At 37.5% G+C, this 14,720-nt stretch overlaps 1 protein-coding gene across 2 annotated transcripts; it reads right to left on the bottom strand.

The window, feature by feature from the left end:
• Window positions 1-6: 6 nt before the first annotated feature.
• Window positions 7-13,023, bottom strand: Rme-8 (receptor mediated endocytosis 8). Of its 2 annotated transcripts, none has more exons than XM_077409286.1 (18): window positions 12,635-13,023; window positions 11,691-11,955; window positions 10,602-11,447; window positions 9,878-10,321; window positions 9,072-9,482; window positions 8,369-8,934; window positions 7,191-8,103; window positions 6,714-7,070; window positions 6,436-6,627; window positions 5,765-6,277; window positions 5,088-5,666; window positions 4,537-4,966; window positions 4,131-4,413; window positions 3,797-4,010; window positions 3,515-3,700; window positions 3,287-3,427; window positions 2,949-3,189; window positions 7-2,830 (listed from the first exon to the last, which is right to left on the bottom strand). In XM_077409286.1, exons 1-18 carry the CDS (start codon window positions 12,703-12,705, stop codon window positions 2,715-2,717), a joined length of 6,768 nt encoding a protein of 2,255 aa, XP_077265412.1. In that variant the 5' UTR covers window positions 12,706-13,023; the 3' UTR covers window positions 7-2,714. The 2 variants fall into 2 exon arrangements, with proteins under 2 accessions (XP_077265412.1, XP_077265413.1); XM_077409287.1 differs by having other exon boundaries at window positions 9,878-10,246.
• Between the last annotated feature and the right edge of the window lie 1,697 nt (window positions 13,024-14,720).

Genomic DNA, 14,720 nt, shown 5'->3' with positions numbered 1-14,720 from the left:
TATACGCGCGTGTGTGTGTGTGTGTGTGTGTGTGTGTGTGTGTGTGTGTGTGTGTGTGTGTGTGTGAGCAAGCGCGCGCGCGGATATACAAATATTACTTGCAATTAAAAAAAAACTCAGTGATAAATACATCAACTTGGCTGAAGCTCTTTCCTATTTATTTGCAATTTTTAACGCATTAATTATATCTCTGTACACGGTATATGCTGTAACTGTAATGCATATTCAGAATTTATACAGAACTTACGATATACATACGCGTATTTTGTTTTAGTTATTTCCTTTATTTTTTCTAGAAAAGACGAGACTGTATAGGAATAAAGTACTACAAATTATATATTTTGCTTCATAAAATTTAAAAGTCAACCGTGCCAACAAATAGCCTTTATTTCTAAATAAACAACGTACGACGTTAGCAAACGTTAGCAATTATTTGCAAGTATGTTCTATGCAAACATGTATCATTATATTATTGCGAAAACATTCATATTTCATATTCAGTCACTTGCTACTTGGAAAAGCAAAGACTCGCCAATCTTGAACGGCAAAAATGTATGATTGATGCATGATAAAGTAAGAGTAATGTAACTTACATTCGTATTGTAATATTTAAAATCTCTCGATGCCATTTCAATGTTATTTTATTGTTAGTGATAAGTATATACTATTAATTGAATACTTATAGCACGTGAGATATGGAAAAAAGTGATGTTGCTCATAAAACACAAACGTCTAAATATACTCTTAAAATGACTTCTAAAAGACATCTAAAAAATATTCTAACATTTCTGTCCTTTTTTGATGTTTTTTTTTTAGATTTAAACGTGTTCTAAGCATCTTTTAAATTCTTGCATCTTTTGAGTGTATACATGGATGCTATGTCACTGAAAAGAATCTCTTCCGTTATAGTATCACCAGATGTTATCACTCTTTGTACACGTTGAGATTTTATAATACGTGTATATAATATATACATGGTTGGCCAGATCATTGAATTTTTTTTCAAGGCAATTCAAGGATATTCGCAGGAATCTATACGAAAAATCTTATGGTAAATAAACTATCCAATAATCTGGTTAGTAATATGCACGTTCTTCCGACTTGAATAAAATTATACATGGTACGTGAGTCGTATATATATTTGGAAAACGTTAGAAAAGTCGTAGAAAAATTGATATAATTATACAATATGCGTATTAATAATGTCCTTCTTAATATTAAAGTATGCAGCAAAAAAATGTGTTTTAAGATAATAAATATTTTTCATCTATTTGAAATCCAAAATACGCGTCACGTGTAATAGTTAGCCACACGTACACAACTAAAAAATATCTTGTTATATTCAAAAATATGATCTCTTCTAAAGAGAAAATAATAGATAGAGCAAGTAAAAATATAAATATATTTTTCACAATCAATGAAACTTTTCATTCCGATAACATAACGTTAACAAAAATTACGTATTACTAGCTTCTGCTCAGTATAGATAGATTTTCCAACTCTTTAACACTACGTTTTAATATTTCCTTTTCGCAGACGTTTTAAATTTCATATAAATATACATATTATATTTCTGTCTGATTGGAATGTCGCCATTGGTTTTTTTTACAGTGACAAGGCTTGGAACATACTGGCATCTCTCTCTCTCTCTCTCTCTCTCTCTCTCTCTCTCTCTCTCTCTCTCTCTCTCTCTCTCTCTCTCTCTATTTCTCTCTCCTTGTGTCCCCGTCGCGATCAACACATGCTATCACAGAGAAAGTTGTTGCGTTATACATATGAATTTCTGTTGGATGGTTTTTTTTCTTTTCTTTTTTGATTTTACTGCAAATTATTACATAAATCTTATACATTTTCGGGAATTTTTTACATGCGTGAACTCATAGTTAATCTGTTAAAAAATATCTCTTATATTATACATAGATATTCTTAAAGATATGAGAATTAGTTTAGATGTATTCCTCTTTTCATAGTATCAATCTTTCCTTAATAAAAATTCAAGTGGAAATGTAATTAACGCGTAATTAAGCTTAAAAATTGAACCTCGAATAAGAAAGTAATATTGCCGCGTAGTTAAGTGGGAAAAAATACCAGAAAAGGAAATAATTTACAATAACGTTATTCAAAGTTAAGCTTAATTAGCCGATAATTATTCCTTCACTTAGATTTTTGAGAAAGAAAAAAGTCAACTTTGAACATTCAGGCAACACTATTCGGATTTCATTTTTGTTTCTTAAACACTTTACAAATGAACTTACAGCAAATGTAAATTCTAGAAACGTGACAAAATCTCATTACGATACTGCTGATGTATGTGTGTATGTATGTACATAGAGACTGTTTGGGCAAGATATATATATAATATTATGTGTGTGTGTGTGTGTGTGTGTGTGCGCGCGCGCGCGCGCGCGTGTGCGTGTTATAATTTTACTTTTATATATATATATGTTTCTTAAAAACTGACGAATGATTAAGCTTATAACTATGTTACTGCTCACATATAAATGTAATTAAAGAACGAAATATTATATACTTCGTAATCCTAACATAAAGATTATACGCGGCAAAAACAATATATTTAATTAATAACGTTATCTCTTTATAAGAAGCCAAAAATCACAGACAATGTAGTCTCTATACCGGTATTATTTACCGACAGGAATCTCTCAATATTAATGTTCTTACTGCCTTTTGTATCACTTACACGGTTATCTATATCAGATGCTATCGTTTCTATTAATTAAACTATCTTCTTTGTCTACTGGTGGTGGGCCCGTGGTTAAAGTTGTACTTGGCCCTGCTGTCAAATAGCCAGCAGATACAGGTGTTCCAGCTAAATAACGATCAAGCACGTTAATACGCGGCAAAAATATATATCTATATATATATATATATATATATATATATATATATATTTAGCTATGCATTAAAGTTATTCACATATATTATACCTGTAAGATAACCAGACGTGGTATTATTCGAAATGAACAGATCGTGCCGTTGATCCTTATATTCTGCCCATACACTCGACTTTTCCAAAATGGCCGTAACTTTTTCACCAAGAAGTAAACTTTTCGTCATGGCTTTTAAAGCTTTTACTATTTGTGCTTTAGTCGTGGCAGGGTTTTCAACACGATCTAATCGTCCTTCCAATATATTTAAAAGATATGGTACCATTTCGGCGTCCAACGCCTACGATAACAATAAAAAAAAAATAATAATAATAAAAAACCATCACGAGTTTTGAACGCGGTATATGTGAAGCATGACAAATCCTCTTTACACATACCTGCTTGATAAGTCTATCTTCATTCGTCGAAAATAATCTGTTCAGCGTCTCGCATGCTACCGCGATCATGTCTCTTCTCGATTGCATCGCATGCTTTAATGGACTTATGCATTCCGTTTGGCATATAGATGAGATACAAATCTAAACGCAAGTAAATAAATCAACGAACGTAGCAACATACGTGTAGATTATATACAACTGATTGTTGACGACAGGTGCGTTACTCACCTCGCTTGTCGCTAATTGATGTAGAATTAATATAGCTGTCTTATATACCGCGGGCTGACCGTTATGAGCAGCCATCTGTCGACAAAGTCGCGGTATATGACCCAAGGATGGTACTTGGTCCGCCAAAGTAGGTTGCGCTTGGAGTAAACACACAAGAGCCTGTGTCGTTAATTCCAACATATCCGTCTAGAAAGAAAATAAAAAATAGGTACATAAAATAACGCAAGTCAAGATAATATTTTCATACGTTAGCTCTCACTGTATTTTTATTATACGACTTACATCGGTCTTTTCCTTGGACATTAATGTTAATGTAGAGTCCATCAGCTCACTTAAGAATTCCTTTGGTCTCCTAAGCGCCCAAGCGGGACTGGCTATAAATAATCGAAGATACACTCCACCTACGACAGGCTCGTTCGTCGCGATATCGATATTATTTTGCGTATCAGGTAACTTTAATATGGCATTTGGATTTCGTCTCTGTAACGCGTGGTATCTGAAAGATAAGATATCAGTATAATTAACTCGACATCCTTGCACCGCGCTAAGGAAGGTACGAAAGAAGAGGGAAAGGAGAGAAGGGAAGGAACGTGCGTACGCACGTTATAATACCTACTCGTCTTTCAATTCCGCAATAATTCTCGCTACTCTAGCCTTTGCATCATCATCCCATATCAATTCAGGATTTTCGTGCTGTGTCTCAAACATGTGTACACACTGCTTGGGTGCATCGCGAATAGCTTCGCTGAATAATCTAGGTAAAAATTTCGATAAATCGAGCTTAACTTTTGGTCCAGCTAATTTATCGGATGACATTTTTGCAAGTAATTCAGCTGCTGCTTCTCTCGTCTGAATATTACTCGAGTTACAAAAGAGATCAAGAATGTACACGACAGCTCCTGGAAAACATTACATAACAAATATTTTCAATGCATGATTTAATCGACAAATATCTTGTCTTATTATAAGTCACGGTCAATGTTCTCAATGTGGCCTCTGTCAGTATCTTTCTGTGTACAAACCTTTCGATAATGCATCCTTAACAATTTTAGTCGAGCTCATCAGTGCGTATAAAGTTTCCAATGCGAGAAGCTGATACTCTTTCAAGCTGTGCAAACATAACAACAAATGCACGACAACTTCATTTGCGGCAATATCATCAACGCATTCCTGATTCTTGGTAACATTACTGATCACTTCTAGAGCGCTCTTTTGAATTAATTTAAACGTACTGCAATTTAAAAGTCCAAATAGCAATTTAAAGTGTCCCATACACTGTAATTCAATGCCAGGGTTATTTTTGATAACATTATTCAGAGCTTTAAGCGCCATCACGATGTGCTCCAATTTATCTTGGTCCTTTTTAACCAAACTAATACTGCCTAAAGATGTTAAGTACTCTGAAGATAGTGATAGAAATTCAAGCAAGTTTATCGTGAAACCTTTGGGATTCTGAAAATTAAATAGCTCTCCAAGATTACTTTTGTCACGGACCGTAGCGGTTATTTAAATTATCTTGCACGCACGCACACGCACACGCACAATTTTGTTTCCAACTTGGAAATAAATTTACCTCGATTGGATATGCTGGTTGCTCATTGTATACCTTGACGAATATTTCGCCGATTACTAATTCGTCAGCATGAGCAGTATATTTGAAATCACTAAAATCATGTTCAAAATTATCGCTGTTATTTAATCTCTCTTGCCGTTTCAGTTCTAAATATTCATTTAATTCCGCTCTGGTTCCATTGTCCCAGATTAAATATGGATTTGAACAATTAGAATTCAGTATCTTTAAAATTTCTTCAGGTTTATCTTTAACAAGCTGACGTGCTAGATAGGGCGTTAATAAACTTTCTAGAGCGGCAACTGTAACTGGATTAACGGGGGTCTCGTTGTCGTCCTTCATGTAACCACCTAATCTAGCACAAGCACGAATTGCCAATTTAGCCAAGTTATTGGCTACTTCCTGACGATTTTCATCTTGCGTTCTTTCCACACCACCTTCTTCTAATGTGTAATCGTAGTTGAACATGAAGAGCAACAGATCCCATAAAGCACCGGCGTGCAATAGTTGCATTTGTAATATGCTGTCTGTAGCAAGAGATGAAACGCACTCTGTGGCAACTGCACATAATTTTGTTAAATGCTGCAAAAGAGAGAACAAAGAAAAATAAAACGTGAGATGGAATAAGTTGGAAAGAGTTCTATATATTCTTTAGTTATACGTTATATCTTTGTAGGTACCTTAAAATGCAGTATTCTGCAAAGGTCTCTTACAAGTTGCGGCAATTCAATAATCTTATCTCTGCATCCTCGAAATGATCCGGCAACAGCGAAACATCTAGTTATATGCATACAAACTTGCACTGCTATGTCAGTGGGTTTGCTCGATCTGCTTAAAACAGATACGCATCGCGTATACGCTTCCAACAATACGTCTAAACCACCCTCCCTTCGCAATTCTTCGGCATTTAAAGCCGAACAGTGCACCGTGTGATACGCAAGTTCACTTGCAGCTGCCAGCAATGGGGCAGACTTTGAAAATAATCGTTCGTCATCCGTTTCCAGCTTAATCGTTTTAATCAATTGAGGATAACCAGCGTATTTGTAAGGTCTAAGCTCATCTGTATATCTATGGAAAAGAATGCTCTGCGTCCTTAAAATCAAAACGATGTTGTCAGGATTAGGACCAGTCGTCGACCAACAACTGCGACTGCATAGAAACTCGTATGCCTGACTAACAGCTTCAAACTTGTCCTGGAATCATTATTATCGTTACACACACACACACACACACACACACACACACACACACACACACACACACACACACACACACACACACGCGCGCGCGCGCGCGCGCGCGCACATTCACATAAAAGTATTAAAATAATTCACAATAAATACAGGCTTACTCTGCCGTCAGGATTTTTGTCGGGATGATACATTTGAGCTAATTTATAAAACGACTTCCTCACGATCGCTTCGTCATGCTGCTTTCCACTAGGTAAGCAAAGTTGCTTATAAGCTTCATCCATAGTCATTAGAGGTGGCTTTTTCTCTACTTCTCTTTTCCACGCGTCTAATACATCTTTTAATAATTGTACCTACGTCAATATCACACTCGTATAAGTCATTAATGCACGATGCACGATACAGAAAATATCAAGTCACCTGATTTGCTTTAACTTACAGGTTCTGGGATGGGCCATTGTGGAAATTTAACAGTGTCGCAAAGATGTCTGAGATAGAATATCTGACAAAACAATTCATTTTCCAATTGTGGATATCTTACAGCAGGTATAGCGATATATTGATACCTGGCCATGGTATGACTTCGCAACTTGGGAGTAAAATCCGCAATATGCGCAGCAATTTTCTCGATAAGCATTCGTCGCATTTCTGCGTTCCAAATTGCTTCCGGCGTATCGTAATCTCCAAGGAATATCTGCGCAAATTTCTCTGCTCCGTGATTCTCTAAATAACTCACCATTGCGTCGGGCAACAGTTGGCCGAGAATACTTCGTTGCATGATATCTGAAGAAGTGTTCTAAAGAACACGACAACAATGTTATACATACACAAGTATTTCTCTATCGTACGTGTACGTATCGTACACGTTTTATTAATGAAAACAGATGTAAATATCAGACATATGTATCAGACTCACATCGTCGTTCCTAAAGGCTTGTTTAGTGTGCGTAAGTTGTAAAAACCTTGCAATTGGCAAGACGTTAGAACCAGTGTACATTAAGATAAAGTAAAATACGCCGGTAAGATAAATTTTTGACACATCTGCATTGTCTCGCATCACTTCACACAACAACGTAGCGACTCTTTCAACTAGGATTGGATCAAACGTTAGCAAAAGCTGTACAATATGTGGCAGATACTGAAGATCGGATAGCAATCGCTTCACACGTGGCAATGGTCTAATTACCGCGTCATCGGCATCTCTACTTGGGAAATATTCACACATCTTGATTAAAATGTTGAGGATTAACGTAGCCAATTCACTTTCATTTATCACGGGAGTTCCCTTTGCAACAAGACTCCACTTTAATTGTGGCACTTGTGAAATCGTTTTCCATCCATCTAATCCCTGTGCCCAAACTTTTGTTTTGTGAGTCACATGATTTGAACCGTACAGTTCCTTCAAGTCTTTTAGACTCATCGGACCTTCACGTTGATCTCCATTATTGTAATACCATTCTTTCTCCATTCGTTCCTGCTGTGGACCCGCTTCTATCACATTGGTTTGCGCCGGTACGACTGCTCGGGAAGTATGTAAATGTGCCAACGTCAATAAATCGACTAAGGTTCGTACACCATTCTGATCCATTATGTCTTTGACATTTCGCCTGTGCAATATGAGTTTATTTATGAACATGACTAGCCTATCGCGCTCCGTTCTATCCGCGCAACGTTCCAACATTCCCAATATGTATTTCGTATCTGAGAATGGACCAATATCCTCGTAATATCGACCGTACACTATCGTCATCGCTTGCAAGCAAAGGCACTTCATTTCGATTTTCGCAGTCAATAAAAATCTATGGTATAAATCATTAAAAAATTCGTATCTGCAATTGAAAATAAGACATCGTTACGTAAACTGTCTAGACAAACATTTATCACATATTTTTTTCTTATTTTCATGCTATTTGTAACACCTCGTAAACGTTTCTTTCTTTCTTTCTTCTTTCCACCGTTGGTTTCGTCACGTTTGTTACGCAAGTACCAGTTTGTCAATCACGTACCTTTGGACTCACAAACGTGGTACGGTCCCGTAACACGCGACGTTTTTCGTCGAATGTATGTAAAATGGTTCGCAATATATGTACTTACGATTTTCTTATAGGACTGTCCGGACTATCCTTTTCCAATAAAAGCCTCAAGTAGTAATCTCCAATTTTAACTTCATCCGAAAGACATTGATATTGCACCTCGAACTCTCTATGATTCCACGCAATCAAAGTTCCGCCAGCCAAGTCTTTATCTGAACTAAATGCACGTATCTCGTTTTCCAAAGCTATTCGCAATTCCTCTCTCGTTTTGTGATTCCAAATTAAATTTGGCAGTGCGTGATCTTGATTAAATTTATAATAGAATAATTTCCAATTTGCTTCAGATTTAATTCGTTCTCTACGTTTTCTTAAAACTATCGGACGCTCTTTAATCTTCTCTCTACGTTCTATTCCAATACGAGCACCCCAATGTTGCAAAGCATTTTCTACATGCTTTTCAACTACTCGCATCTGACGTTCGATAGCGATCCATTGTGGACTTTTCTTATTTCTTGACGCATGATCTATAGCAATCTTTAAATTGTCACGATTGTTCAATCTCTCTTCTTCCAAGAATGACTCCGGTACTTTTTCATCAGAATCCAAATAATTCAACAAACCCACCGGCTACGAACAAATTGCAGCAGTTGCACATTATTCGTATTCAACGGCACCGCGTAATAGGCGCTATTTTAAAAGCATATAACTGTGTCTCCATCTTACAGAGTGCGAATCCTATTTCAATATAGACAATATCGACTCACCATAATTCGTTTCAATAATCCCATAGCTGTAGGATGTCCCGTGATCCACAAACCTACTAAATGTCGGCATAATTGTCGATGCGTTAATAATCTGCTGTCACTACCGATCGTAAATAAACTATTTAACAAATGTCTTGGTAGAGCTCCTTCTGCAAGTGCCAGTTCTTGCATTTTTGCTGCTACCTCTGGTGCACCCTCTTCAATAATCGCTCGCATTATCAATCCAGCACCTTTGACCACAGCCAACGAAGGATGTTGAAACAATTTAAACAAAGATCTACCTCTTGTAGCAACCATTTCTAAAAGATTGTCAAAATGTTTGCCATCGGTAGTTTCACTGTATGGTACACACAGGGCAAATGTTAAAAGATCGAGCATAGCGGAGACTACCAGTGCACCTGTACCATGATTCTGTAATATTAAAAAAAAGAAAGGCTTCGATGTGTCGTGCATAGTAAATCATATTTCTCTCCCCCCCCTCTCTCTCTCTCTCATTTCATGTCTTATTATATTTTATACGCGATCTCTGTACATTATAAAAAAACTTTTACAGCTTCTTCGTGCTTCTATAGTAAAAGACATAACGTTAACCATATGTTAACGTTATCGAGACGTCAATAAATATATTTCAGGAATTAAAAAATTTACAAATAATTATCAAACAAACAAACAAACAAAAATGGTGAGATGCTGAAAGACAATCAAGTCATACAAAGCAAAGGCTTTAAAATAGATCTCAGAAACACACGCAACAACGTTGATGTTACGAACAATAAGAGTAAATGTAACATTTGTGAAATACTTACAATGTGATTAACCCACATTTCAAGTAGACTTTCTAAAAACTTATTACTGCTGAGAAGACTACTTTTGTTCAGTTGTTCTTGTCTTAAATCGCAATCGTCATGCATTGGTTGCATTAGAGCGCAAATACAATCTATGGCAGCTTGCGTTACACCACACGTTTGTCTTTTCAAAGCCTTCACGACCTTTGTACCAACGGTTTCTCTAAAGCCAGGAAGTGTTGTAAATGCAGCAAAACCGATTTTGCTAGCCACCAGTCTTCGCAGTGCATGAAATTGTGCTTCAATCTCGCTATTTGTCTCGAGATCTTTGCTTATTAAAGTATTCAAAGCCCCGAGGATAATCTTGTCTTTATTTTCAGTAAAAATCCCCTGTAAGTAATCATTCGTGATACGATGTACTTGGAGTTGTAATGTTGTTACAGTCCATTCAAGCGGTAAAACTTCCTGGATAAACAGAAAATGTCTCATGTCCCTTTATGTACTATTTATAATTCATATAAATGTATTCATTTAAAACTTAACAATCTCTTTACACGTATATCGATTTTATTAAGTTTCAAAGGGAAACTCGAAACTCACGCAGTCTCACGAACACTTTAACCGCTTCAATGTACTGTACAAACTGTTACCCATGTGCTTACAAATGCGTACGGATTACTTAACGATATTTCTTAAGTACAACTCTCGTATACGCAATCAGAGATAGAGAAATGCTTCATCTTACGTCTTGCGTAATGGAGTAATTAAGCCCGCTGTACGGTACATTTGCGTTAAACCTCTCCAAAATTTCAGCAAACGTACGTCCTCCAGGCGGCTGCTGAAGGAATTTAACATGCGTCGTCTCGACCTCCTCGTCAACAGGTAGCGTGAAAGGTCCGAGTCTTTTACCTCTGGCTATGGGATACATCTTTACATGAACATCTCTATTACCAGATGCTCTTACACCATCCAGTAAAGATGCCAATAAGGAATCTCTATTTGTCGCGGTATAACTGCGCATTTGACCATTGAGATATTGTACGGTGAACAATTGAGGATTATCGTTATCACGAATCAAAGTAAAAATGTCCGACAGTGGCCTAAGAGTACAAATGTTGTAGGTTTGAGGATCTCTTTCCAACAGGCAAGTGTCTGAAAGACAAAGCGTTCTTCTTTGAGGATCCAGATGTCTCGAGGAGATTTTGTGGACAGTAAATTCCGATACGCTCGTTATATGCTCGTCGCTGCTAAATTTCCCTAATCTTTGAGCAATAAAGTCATCGAGTCTTATAGGCTCCTTCAACATCTTTATATTAATGCCCAAGTTATTTAATGCAGTTTCTTGCACGTTCTTTTTTATCTCTTCCATATGTTTAGAAGCGAAGAGATGCAGACGTCCAAATCCACCGCATACAATCACAAATCCATTGGGATAATCTTTCATTGTCAGGAGCCCCTCAAAATCTTTATAACAATAACTAGCTAATACCATGTTTGTCGCAGGATCTAATTGATCAAGACTGTATGGTGTTATTTCTAATACAATGGGTAATCTTGTATCAGACCAGTGATGTTTGTAAGCTGAATATCTCTGCAAATATAAATATTATTAATACGTAACATACATATATATGTATGCATATATTATATAGTTAGTAATTCTCTCTCTCTCTCTCTCTCCCTCTCTCTCTCTCTCTCTCTCTCTCTCTCCCTCCCTCCCTCCCTCCCTCTCTCCCTCCCCCCCAAGTGTGGGGCTCATTTCCTTCATATATAATACTCATTGTGAGTAGGAGAAGAGAAAGAAGAAAAAATACATGTGCATGTGTAAACTTACCAAAGTTTCTTTAGACTTTTCAACATAATTTCTGTACTTAAGTGCTTCTGTCAATAAGTGTGGTCTATGTTCAGAGCTAAACTTCATGGTCTCATTTTTCCGTTCCTTACGTACGGTTATAGTAAATTCATGAGAACCTACGTGATTTCTATTTATTGGCTGTACACTTATAAAATCAGAATATTCCCATTTGTTCGTCACTTCTAATGTACCAGGATTGTACGTCGTTATCCCCATAGAGCCAATGGAGAAGATACGCTTGTACCTAAAATATATTACTTATTGTTAGATGTAAGCGAATGAAAATAGCATTGTTATTTCAAAGAGTCATATATTATATTATCGAACGTAACTTGGTTAAATAAATACCTAATGAGAATGTTGAATATTAAAAATTACGTTTGTTAGACATATCTAACATAAAGATGGCACACAATTTAAGTATTATATTCTTATCAATATCAATCTATACAACGCATAAATAAGCGATACTTTCTTATATGTAACGTTTGCACAAACGTGTCATAATGCATGGATTGTTTCTATAATACATTAAGATGTACCACGGCCTGGACACGTCCTATGTCTGAACGTTTTTATCATTTTAGTCCTTAAATAAGTTGTAACACAAATTAAAATCAAAGAATCAAAGATAAAAATATTTTTCATATATTTTTATCTTTGATTTTACGTCGCATTACACTTACTTAAAAACTAAAATGATAAAGGTATCTCCGGACAATAGGTAGGTCTTACAATTAGAGGCACAAAGTGTCCCAGCATCAGTACCTTATATGCTTGAGTTGCATGAACCAACCATCGAACAATCGTACAATCTTTTGTTTGACGTTGGACATTAATTCGCTTCCAATGCAACGTCTTGACGTGACGTGCAAAAATATGGATTGATACACATATGAGAAAGAACAACGCGGTGCACTTACTTTCCTTTCCATGTAGAATGCTTGGTAACTAAAAAGCATGCCACATCTTGATTGTCCTTTATCGGCATCATTGTTTCATTTCTCGTGGACGCACGCGTATCGGTTCGGATAAAGTCTTAATTAAACCGCAGAACACTACTCGCACAAGGTGAAAGGCGTAGGAGAACATTCGCGCACGAGTTAGAAAATTACAGAACCGTCATTACATAAATTACGGATATAAGAAGAAAGGTATAAACTTCAACTGTGCAGTCCTTGCTGCTGATTTCGATCCAAACAGGGGTACTTGCGTACGTGCTCATTAATCCCTTTCATCTAACGACGGTCATCTTTTTTGATGGCTTCGTCAACCTGGAAGCAGCCATGACGGTCGGGGTCGGGAGAATGGCTAATGGCTATTGGCTAAGCTATGGGGGGCGTTAGGGGTGTTGACGAACAGCTGTTTCTAGATGTCGGCAGTGTCGGCATCGGCACCGTGCACGCGCGCGGCACAGTGCTGCTGCGAAAAGTGAGAGTGTATTCTGTATTCACTAGAGTATCTACGATTTCATTGGTCGGTGGTCGGTGGTCGGTGACCAAGCCGCTGAGTAGCAGTCGAACCGTGGCTCTTAAGCCCGGTGTCCACGATGCAAGAACTTGGTCCAAGTTTTGGTTTAAGCCAATGAAACTGCTGCTTTTCTGTAAGAGCTGCAAGTTGATTGGCTTAAACCGAAACTTGGACATAGTTCTTGCATCGTGGACACCGGGCTTAAGCCAATGAAACTGCTGCTTTTTTGTAAGGGCCTAAAGCCCGGTGTCCACGATGCAAGAACTTGGTCCAAGTTTTGGTTTAAGCCAATGAAACTGCTGCTTTTCTGTAAGAGCTGCAAGTTGATTGGCTTAAACCGAAACTTGAACACAGTTCTTGCATCGTGGACACCGGGCTTAAGCAGAATGGCTGTCTTGGCAGTGTTTTATGCCTTAAGTCTTTGTCTTATGTAACGCACAATACTGTATTAATGTTTCCTGTCTTGTGTAGTTATACGTCGCGTATACTACACAAGACAGGAAACATTAACACAGTATTGTGCGTTACATAAGACAAAGACTTAAGGCATAAAACACTGCCTTAAGGTTATAAGACAGCCATTCTGTTTAGGCCCTAATGCCCGGTGTCCACGATGCAAGAACTATGTCCAAGTTTCGGTTTAAGCCAATCAACTTGCAGCTCTTACAGAAAAGCAGCAGTTTCATTGGCTTAAGCCCGGTGTCCACGATGCAAGTATGGAGGATTCACACTGCGTCCGATGTTCGACGTACGACAATCCGACATCCAATAGGAAATTTTTGTCTCTAATAATAAATTCTGTTATTGGATGTCGGATCGTCGTACGTCGAACATCGGACGTGATCGGACCCAATGTGAATCCTCCACTCAAGTTTTGGTTTAATGCCCGGTGTCCACGATGCAAGAACTATGTCCAAGTTTCGGTTTAAGCCAATGAAACTGCTGCTTTTCTGTAAGAGCTGCAAGTTGATTGGCTTAAACCGAAATTTGGACACAGTTCTTGCATCGTGATCGTGGACACCGGGCTTTATTTTTAGAATTAACCACGCAACGAACGCAGTGTTGCGAAGACGAACTCAACAGTTGTGTCTGCTGAACGCGGCCATCCTCTACTGGGAATCGCAAAGTCGTGAGTCGCAAGACGTGACCACGCACAGTCGCGTATTCTCCTCAACGTCGCGTGTGCGTGGTCACGTCTTGCGACTCCCAGGGTGCCATTACATGGAGCGCGGAAACGCGGAAACGCGGAAGCGCGGAAGACAAAATTTACTAGATTTCCGTCGATCCGTTCCGTCTGTTTTGAATGCCTTATATTACATGGAGCATATTTTGAGCGGAAAAGCGGAACGGAGAATTATAAAATATTAATTTTTAACGGTATTTATTGATTAAAATGCTTGTATTCAATAGATAAGCTGAAAAGATAAGCATATTAATAAAAATTGCAATGAATTAAGTGAACACAATTTTAAGAAATGAATACAAATGTTTATTTGTCACTATACTGTTCCGCTTTTCCGCGCAAATTGTGCTCCATGT

Source organism: Temnothorax americanus, unplaced genomic scaffold (genome assembly GCF_048541705.1).
Source record: "Temnothorax americanus isolate GAGA-0224 unplaced genomic scaffold, ASM4854170v1 Scaffold26, whole genome shotgun sequence".
Lineage (NCBI taxonomy): Eukaryota > Metazoa > Arthropoda > Insecta > Hymenoptera > Formicidae > Temnothorax > Temnothorax americanus.
This window is presented reverse-complemented; position numbering and strand designations above follow the sequence as displayed.

What these genes read in the sequence shown, in the direction of transcription:
- Rme-8 (XM_077409286.1), bottom strand. Translation starts at nt 12,705, where the DNA reads ATGATGCCGATAAAGGACAATCAAGATGTGGCATGCTTTTTAGTTACC. An exon ending in GCAGAATACTGCATTTTAAG is followed by an intron (nt 5,667 to 5,764) that starts GTACCTACAAAG and finishes TCTCTTTTGCAG; the next exon opens with CATTTAACAAAATTATGTGC. An exon ending in TGTCCAAGGAAAAGACCGAT is followed by an intron (nt 3,701 to 3,796) that starts GTAAGTCGTATA and finishes TTTTCTTTCTAG; the next exon opens with ACGGATATGTTGGAATTAAC.